This window comes from Echinococcus granulosus (assembly GCF_000524195.1).
Source record: "Echinococcus granulosus chromosome Unknown EG_S00051, whole genome shotgun sequence".
NCBI classification, from domain to species: domain Eukaryota; kingdom Metazoa; phylum Platyhelminthes; class Cestoda; order Cyclophyllidea; family Taeniidae; genus Echinococcus; species Echinococcus granulosus.
The window spans coordinates 580,813-590,410 of record NW_020170431.1 but is presented as its reverse complement, the minus strand read 5'-3'; the positions used below and the strand labels follow the sequence as shown (position 1 = coordinate 590,410).

Genomic DNA, 9,598 nt, shown 5'->3' with positions numbered 1-9,598 from the left:
CTGTTTGGGCCAGGTCCACAACCAGGGTTCTCTCACCACGACTATTGCCTTTAGGCTCTTCTCTACTTTAGCGATGAATCTTTCTTACTGGTATGGTTTACTTCGACTTTAGGCAGGCCCTAAGTCACTGCGACATGGTGTTATTGTCAATATTTTAAATTGACGGCTTGCATGGAAGGGCCTTAGTCACCAAACCACTTGTTTACTTTCCCGTGTTCGAATAGCTAGTCTCTTTTGTCCGGTGTGCTACCAAACTCTGCATGACGATGTACGCATTGAACAGATACTTCGACTGAAGTGGGACTGACAGCCATGGGATCGTGACGTTTAAAGCAATTAGATGGGCAATGAAATATACGTATTTATTTTGCAGAAAGAATGTGTATTTGTAAGAGAGTGTGAAAGTTTGCCTTGTTTGGTAGGGATATTGCGTACTAAACGAAGATTCTCAAGAAAGTACGTGGTTTATAGTGAATTGAGGGTAACAAATCGAATAAGGCGCAAAGTTGACAGAAGAAGGCTCACTTAGATTTCGGCAATCTCGCTCTCTCGGCGGAATTCGGATGTTGACTGGACAGTGCGGGAGTTCACCAGAGGCGTCTTCAAAAGTGAACCTTCCGAAGAGGTAGATGTAGGACTGTGCAGTTGTGAGGGCAACCATCCAGCCATCCAGCCAGTAGCCCTGCTCCACTTGGCATAAGATCATCGGCTTATCCAACTTTCGTGAATACTGGGCTTCTGTCAATGGCAACCAGAGGAGGACAACTAGGCCCGCACATTGAATAGCCTTGTGGATGGACATGAAATGGTCGACTGAACTAGGAGGCTCAATTATGAGCTAGTCTCGTGATGTTTAACCTGTTTGTAGTCTTAAGAATGATTCTCTTTGTTCTACAAATCAACATTGCTTCATGGAATTCTAAAACTAGGGGAATATGATTTCTTCACATCCAGTTTTAGTATTGGCGAATTCGTCACATGACACGATGCAATATATAATCAGAATAATGTTTAGAAATTCCCTTGGTAATTAGCTCATATAAATGACAAGAACTGCAAGGTGTGAAGTCGTGGAAAGCGTACTCGATGCATTGACATCCGTCAATTTAGGGGACAGCGGACCGTAATAACCAATGCGTCACCTATATGTGACGCTGGTAGATAACACAATGCTTTACACAAAGATGTGATGAAATAAATTTTAAAAAGTGATTCTGGCCACTACATTTCTCCTCGGCTGTGGTCACCTTCATTTGTGGTGCGAGTTTACCCATCCTGAGCATAAATTTTCTTAAACGGTTGGTGGTTATATTTACTGTTTTACCTGACACACGCACACACACGCATCAGTGAACATTGGACTGGACTGGCATTCCTGTAACATCGACACGCACGCATTTCTTGCTTTCTCTAACTAACACCAGGGTAATTTATTTGTGCTTTGTACTTTTGGCTGCCAGTAGCCCTTTATAGTGCTCTGCATTTGTTGTAACTGTGGAACCTTTGCCATGTATTGAAGTGCTGTTGTGGAGGAGCACATGTATATAATGCAACAAGAGAATAGCTTAATCTTCATCAGTTTGTATCCACAATATCCAGTGTACAAACGTCTGGCATGTGAACTTATCCATGGTAAACAAATAGTGCATCCATGTTTTCAAACCAAAGCAGCTTCTTCTCCTACCTTCTTTACTCAAAACAAAGTGATAAATTTTGTGGAACTGGGTAATGACTTGTGCCAGAGGACATGGATATTTGGTCAAAGAAGACTTTACTCCAGTCAAGTACTGACACCTGTTAGATGTTGAGAAAAATCTTCCCAATTTGAAAGGAAACTGGTAATTCGCAAAGCATATAATTCATGATCTAACTATCACTTAAGATGGTGTTGATAGGTCAACGACAGTGATCAAGAGCGAGAATTTTGCTCGCCATGCTGTGTGAGACCTTCCAAGCTCACCACATTGGCCCTTATTAACGATAACAATCCTGAGAGTACACTTGTGCGCCTAGCCGAGATCTTGAAGCAAATCTAATCAACAAACTTCATCTGGCTGCCTAGAAGAATAAATAAATAGAGTAAATTTCGTGCTGAACGAATTTGAATTTTAGCTTTTTATTAATAAAATCATAGGTCCATTATATCAAACTGGGTGTGCGCTTTGTGTCTAACAAAATTTACATAACTGTAACAAAAAAGAGTGTAAAATCTGTAGAACTAATGGATGCAAAGCAAGTGAAATGGAAAGTGGGTGGCAAGGGGTTTCATTTAATCATCCAATCAAAGGGGGTAACGAGTGTTCCTTGCCTACTTACTGGGGTTAAGTAGGTAGCAACTTCAAGCCATGACTTACATGTTTCACGTTGCAGAATACGTAGAATGTGCTCCAAGTGCAGAATACATGATTTCTCGAGGTCAATTTGTTAGGCCATCCAATATTTGGACTTATTGCTTGCACCTCCAATCTTGTTTGCTATTCTATTCTGCCTATAGCTGTGGCTCGTCTACCATCTAATTGGAAAAGCAGCGTCAAGTTCAGGGAGAACCAAGGAAACTTAATTTAACGAGGACCTAATTTAATGATAATTTTATCCAACACTACCAATAATTTAGGACTGCTTTTAATTTATTTGTCTTCTACCTATTATTCAGGTAATGAATAATGAATAATGGCAGTGAATGATGATATTAAGGTCTTAAAGGTGGACAAAGAAGATATTAAAAGTTGTGTGGACACTTGGAGATTGCACTTCAATTCAAAGAAAGATTGATATAGGCACGAGATAGTGGGATTGCCAAACGACTACCTTTCATCCAGTTCATACATCACTGAACGCTCTATTAACAGTCACTATTTTGCAAGCATGCTAGAATCAAGCCAAAATTTGGTCCAAATTACCCATTGACACATACAATGCATCGCATCACATTAAGTTGCTCGACTTTCGTTTAACAACTTTTCACTATCCAACTAGGTTTCTGCCTTTCTTCTTCTCCATTGAAATTCGATGCAATGGTAATCATACAGTTCTTCATTCCACTGATATGGCACAGCTCTCGTCAACACACACCTATTTATTATTGAATGTGATTATCAAATTGAACCTTTTAATAGCATCACGACTGCTTGAAGCTTGCATTGTTGGAGCTCTTGGGTGGATTGTTTCTCGTGGAGTCTACAAAATATTTATTGCTTTTAAATGCACTTGTGTGTGGCTACAGAGAGACTTGAGTTTGGCGTAGCAGACGTGTGCGTGTGTGTGTGCAGGATTCAGAGCCAATCAAAGCGTCTGTTTCCGCTGAATGAAGACGTATCATTTGCCGCCTTTTTCTCACTTACTAGATGTGCCGCTACACCACATAGAAATTAGGTATTCCGAAGGTCAGTTCTACATCTACTGCTAACCCATTCTTTTTCACTTCATAAAAGAATCAGACGAGGCCAGGGTATGGAAGCAAAACCTAAATCAATGAAAATGTCATGCGTGATCCAATCCTGTCTCCATGGCGAAATTGCTTAAGTCAAACCAAATTATATTTGCTTAACATAACGCAAATTCTATCCTTTGCTGCAGCTCACAATGCCTATGAATTCGCCTATGCAACAACGTTCCCTAACATCACCCGAAACGGATTTTGACCAAACTAACAACCAAAACACTTCACCTCCTCAAGTATTCATTCCTTCACATCCCAAGGCTCCTCCTCCATCATCGCCACCACGGAGCAATGGACGTGGAGGTGGTGTTGGAGGTGATATTGTCCAACCTTCAACATCACCGACACTGCTGCCTCGCAATCCGATAAGTGATTCCTCCAAGGGTGGTGATGGTAAAGATATCGCTCCCAATCCCACTACCATCGTTCCTCCTTCCAAATCAGTGAGTTATTTGAATCCGTTTGATGTTCTACTTAAGTGATTGAAATTCCACATAATGTTCGTGGTGTCCCCTTGCCCTCTTGCCCTCCCGATTCACAATCGTCTACTGTTTGTTCGAATGCGACCTGGCAAATTATAGTTACTGTGATTTGCGACACCAGGCTGTTCGTGTAATGCAGACCGCTGTGTAGTTGCATCAGGCATGAGACTACTGATGTTTCAATTCAAGCAAATGACGATATAATTGCGTACTTAGTGTATTGAGAATAATTCTTCCTTATTCGCTTCTAGAAGTGTCTTTTTTGTCTGAGAGGTAAATTTCATGCTCTCTGAACTCGAAAGTGATCCATTAAAAAGGTGATGTTTGCGTTTATGGAGGTGCATTGTGTGCTTTTAAAAAATATCGTCTGTGAACAAACTCCAAAATTTGTTCATCCTTGCTCACAAAGGTAATGTGCTTCTTCAGGCCTTAATATTTCCTCAGGTTATTAATCCACACAATACATCCAAACATGCTTATTCACATGACAATCGCTTCACACTTCCCCAGCATTTTTGCTGTGTTCTTTTCGTCGGAGAGTAGTTAGCATTCCCGTCCCATAAATCAGTCAGTTGGATTTTTGCATCCTTCCTATTTCATATCCATTGAAGGAGAATGGATCCATGAAACTTGTTCTCGCACAACTACTTGTTGTCATATGTGGTTTTCTGACTGAATCTATCAATGGCATTTCAAGTGCTTAAGTTTCTCCTTATTCACTTCTTGATGTTTGATAGACGCATTTGTAACTGAGGAGGTGGGCATTTTGACGTAGCAGACGCCAATGGAAGTGCCTGTGTCCACTGACTAGAGCTGTTTGGGCCAGGTCCACAACCAGGGTTCTCTCACCACGACTATTGCCTTTAGGCTCTTCTCTACTTTAGCGATGAATCTTTCTTACTGGTATGGTTTACTTCGACTTTAGGCAGGCCCTAAGTCACTGCGACATGGTGTTATTGTCAATATTTTAAATTGACGGCTTGCATGGAAGGGCCTTAGTCACCAAACCACTTGTTTACTTTCCCGTGTTCGAATAGCTAGTCTCTTTTGTCCGGTGTGCTACCAAACTCTGCATGACGATGTACGCATTGAACAGATACTTCGACTGAAGTGGGACTGACAGCCATGGGATCGTGACGTTTAAAGCAATTAGATGGGCAATGAAATATACGTATTTATTTTGCAGAAAGAATGTGTATTTGTAAGAGAGTGTGAAAGTTTGCCTTGTTTGGTAGGGATATTGCGTACTAAACGAAGATTCTCAAGAAAGTACGTGGTTTATAGTGAATTGAGGGTAACAAATCGAATAAGGCGCAAAGTTGACAGAAGAAGGCTCACTTAGATTTCGGCAATCTCGCTCTCTCGGCGGAATTCGGATGTTGACTGGACAGTGCGGGAGTTCACCAGAGGCGTCTTCAAAAGTGAACCTTCCGAAGAGGTAGATGTAGGACTGTGCAGTTGTGAGGGCAACCATCCAGCCATCCAGCCAGTAGCCCTGCTCCACTTGGCATAAGATCATCGGCTTATCCAACTTTCGTGAATACTGGGCTTCTGTCAATGGCAACCAGAGGAGGACAACTAGGCCCGCACATTGAATAGCCTTGTGGATGGACATGAAATGGTCGACTGAACTAGGAGGCTCAATTATGAGCTAGTCTCGTGATGTTTAACCTGTTTGTAGTCTTAAGAATGATTCTCTTTGTTCTACAAATCAACATTGCTTCATGGAATTCTAAAACTAGGGGAATATGATTTCTTCACATCCAGTTTTAGTATTGGCGAATTCGTCACATGACACGATGCAATATATAATCAGAATAATGTTTAGAAATTCCCTTGGTAATTAGCTCATATAAATGACAAGAACTGCAAGGTGTGAAGTCGTGGAAAGCGTACTCGATGCATTGACATCCGTCAATTTAGGGGACAGCGGACCGTAATAACCAATGCGTCACCTATATGTGACGCTGGTAGATAACACAATGCTTTACACAAAGATGTGATGAAATAAATTTTAAAAAGTGATTCTGGCCACTACATTTCTCCTCGGCTGTGGTCACCTTCATTTGTGGTGCGAGTTTACCCATCCTGAGCATAAATTTTCTTAAACGGTTGGTGGTTATATTTACTGTTTTACCTGACACACGCACACACACGCATCAGTGAACATTGGACTGGACTGGCATTCCTGTAACATCGACACGCACGCATTTCTTGCTTTCTCTAACTAACACCAGGGTAATTTATTTGTGCTTTGTACTTTTGGCTGCCAGTAGCCCTTTATAGTGCTCTGCATTTGTTGTAACTGTGGAACCTTTGCCATGTATTGAAGTGCTGTTGTGGAGGAGCACATGTATATAATGCAACAAGAGAATAGCTTAATCTTCATCAGTTTGTATCCACAATATCCAGTGTACAAACGTCTGGCATGTGAACTTATCCATGGTAAACAAATAGTGCATCCATGTTTTCAAACCAAAGCAGCTTCTTCTCCTACCTTCTTTACTCAAAACAAAGTGATAAATTTTGTGGAACTGGGTAATGACTTGTGCCAGAGGACATGGATATTTGGTCAAAGAAGACTTTACTCCAGTCAAGTACTGACACCTGTTAGATGTTGAGAAAAATCTTCCCAATTTGAAAGGAAACTGGTAATTCGCAAAGCATATAATTCATGATCTAACTATCACTTAAGATGGTGTTGATAGGTCAACGACAGTGATCAAGAGCGAGAATTTTGCTCGCCATGCTGTGTGAGACCTTCCAAGCTCACCACATTGGCCCTTATTAACGATAACAATCCTGAGAGTACACTTGTGCGCCTAGCCGAGATCTTGAAGCAAATCTAATCAACAAACTTCATCTGGCTGCCTAGAAGAATAAATAAATAGAGTAAATTTCGTGCTGAACGAATTTGAATTTTAGCTTTTTATTAATAAAATCATAGGTCCATTATATCAAACTGGGTGTGCGCTTTGTGTCTAACAAAATTTACATAACTGTAACAAAAAAGAGTGTAAAATCTGTAGAACTAATGGATGCAAAGCAAGTGAAATGGAAAGTGGGTGGCAAGGGGTTTCATTTAATCATCCAATCAAAGGGGGTAACGAGTGTTCCTTGCCTACTTACTGGGGTTAAGTAGGTAGCAACTTCAAGCCATGACTTACATGTTTCACGTTGCAGAATACGTAGAATGTGCTCCAAGTGCAGAATACATGATTTCTCGAGGTCAATTTGTTAGGCCATCCAATATTTGGACTTATTGCTTGCACCTCCAATCTTGTTTGCTATTCTATTCTGCCTATAGCTGTGGCTCGTCTACCATCTAATTGGAAAAGCAGCGTCAAGTTCAGGGAGAACCAAGGAAACTTAATTTAACGAGGACCTAATTTAATGATAATTTTATCCAACACTACCAATAATTTAGGACTGCTTTTAATTTATTTGTCTTCTACCTATTATTCAGGTAATGAATAATGAATAATGGCAGTGAATGATGATATTAAGGTCTTAAAGGTGGACAAAGAAGATATTAAAAGTTGTGTGGACACTTGGAGATTGCACTTCAATTCAAAGAAAGATTGATATAGGCACGAGATAGTGGGATTGCCAAACGACTACCTTTCATCCAGTTCATACATCACTGAACGCTCTATTAACAGTCACTATTTTGCAAGCATGCTAGAATCAAGCCAAAATTTGGTCCAAATTACCCATTGACACATACAATGCATCGCATCACATTAAGTTGCTCGACTTTCGTTTAACAACTTTTCACTATCCAACTAGGTTTCTGCCTTTCTTCTTCTCCATTGAAATTCGATGCAATGGTAATCATACAGTTCTTCATTCCACTGATATGGCACAGCTCTCGTCAACACACACCTATTTATTATTGAATGTGATTATCAAATTGAACCTTTTAATAGCATCACGACTGCTTGAAGCTTGCATTGTTGGAGCTCTTGGGTGGATTGTTTCTCGTGGAGTCTACAAAATATTTATTGCTTTTAAATGCACTTGTGTGTGGCTACAGAGAGACTTGAGTTTGGCGTAGCAGACGTGTGCGTGTGTGTGTGCAGGATTCAGAGCCAATCAAAGCGTCTGTTTCCGCTGAATGAAGACGTATCATTTGCCGCCTTTTTCTCACTTACTAGATGTGCCGCTACACCACATAGAAATTAGGTATTCCGAAGGTCAGTTCTACATCTACTGCTAACCCATTCTTTTTCACTTCATAAAAGAATCAGACGAGGCCAGGGTATGGAAGCAAAACCTAAATCAATGAAAATGTCATGCGTGATCCAATCCTGTCTCCATGGCGAAATTGCTTAAGTCAAACCAAATTATATTTGCTTAACATAACGCAAATTCTATCCTTTGCTGCAGCTCACAATGCCTATGAATTCGCCTATGCAACAACGTTCCCTAACATCACCCGAAACGGATTTTGACCAAACTAACAACCAAAACACTTCACCTCCTCAAGTATTCATTCCTTCACATCCCAAGGCTCCTCCTCCATCATCGCCACCACGGAGCAATGGACGTGGAGGTGGTGTTGGAGGTGATATTGTCCAACCTTCAACATCACCGACACTGCTGCCTCGCAATCCGATAAGTGATTCCTCCAAGGGTGGTGATGGTAAAGATATCGCTCCCAATCCCACTACCATCGTTCCTCCTTCCAAATCAGTGAGTTATTTGAATCCGTTTGATGTTCTACTTAAGTGATTGAAATTCCACATAATGTTCGTGGTGTCCCCTTGCCCTCTTGCCCTCCCGATTCACAATCGTCTACTGTTTGTTCGAATGCGACCTGGCAAATTATAGTTACTGTGATTTGCGACACCAGGCTGTTCGTGTAATGCAGACCGCTGTGTAGTTGCATCAGGCATGAGACTACTGATGTTTCAATTCAAGCAAATGACGATATAATTGCGTACTTAGTGTATTGAGAATAATTCTTCCTTATTCGCTTCTAGAAGTGTCTTTTTTGTCTGAGAGGTAAATTTCATGCTCTCTGAACTCGAAAGTGATCCATTAAAAAGGTGATGTTTGCGTTTATGGAGGTGCATTGTGTGCTTTTAAAAAATATCGTCTGTGAACAAACTCCAAAATTTGTTCATCCTTGCTCACAAAGGTAATGTGCTTCTTCAGGCCTTAATATTTCCTCAGGTTATTAATCCACACAATACATCCAAACATGCTTATTCACATGACAATCGCTTCACACTTCCCCAGCATTTTTGCTGTGTTCTTTTCGTCGGAGAGTAGTTAGCATTCCCGTCCCATAAATCAGTCAGTTGGATTTTTGCATCCTTCCTATTTCATATCCATTGAAGGAGAATGGATCCATGAAACTTGTTCTCGCACAACTACTTGTTGTCATATGTGGTTTTCTGACTGAATCTATCAATGGCATTTCAAGTGCTTAAGTTTCTCCTTATTCACTTCTTGATGTTTGATAGACGCATTTGTAACTGAGGAGGTGGGCATTTTGACGTAGCAGACGCCAATGGAAGTGCCTGTGTCCACTGACTAGAGGGATGCAATCCACCACCTTCTCGTACACTCACCCACATAAAGCGGCTTGTCTCGTTTAGAAAAATTGGCCAACAGTCACTTCTACAACTACCACTTACCTCCTTTCTTTCTTACTTCCTGGCCCAAACAT

At 40.9% G+C, this 9,598-nt stretch overlaps 3 protein-coding genes across 3 annotated transcripts in view; 2 read left to right on the top strand and 1 right to left on the bottom strand. All coding sequences in view use genetic code 11, as the record gives it.

Moving 5' to 3' along the window:
* Positions 1–224: 224 nt before the first annotated feature.
* Positions 225–802, bottom strand: EGR_06153 (hypothetical protein; the record flags this gene model as incomplete). Its single annotated transcript, XM_024495402.1, has 2 exons — positions 225–256; positions 526–802. The coding sequence occupies 2 exons, from the start codon at positions 800–802 to the stop codon at positions 225–227; spliced, it is 309 nt and encodes a 102-aa protein (XP_024350233.1).
* Positions 803–3,582: 2,780 nt separating this feature from the next.
* On the top strand, positions 3,583–3,921 carry EGR_06152 (hypothetical protein; the record flags this gene model as incomplete). Its single annotated transcript, XM_024495401.1, has 1 exon — positions 3,583–3,921. The coding sequence occupies one exon, from the start codon at positions 3,583–3,585 to the stop codon at positions 3,919–3,921; it is 339 nt and encodes a 112-aa protein (XP_024350232.1).
* Positions 3,922–8,316: 4,395 nt separating this feature from the next.
* The window catches only part of EGR_06151 (hypothetical protein), a gene marked incomplete at both ends in the record, with an annotated part of 11,113 nt that continues 9,831 nt past the window's right edge, over positions 8,317–9,598 (top strand). Inside the window, one exon of the mRNA XM_024495400.1 lies at positions 8,317–8,616. Within this exon, the coding sequence (XP_024350231.1) occupies positions 8,317–8,616 (300 nt within the window). The remainder of the gene's footprint in view (positions 8,617–9,598) is intronic.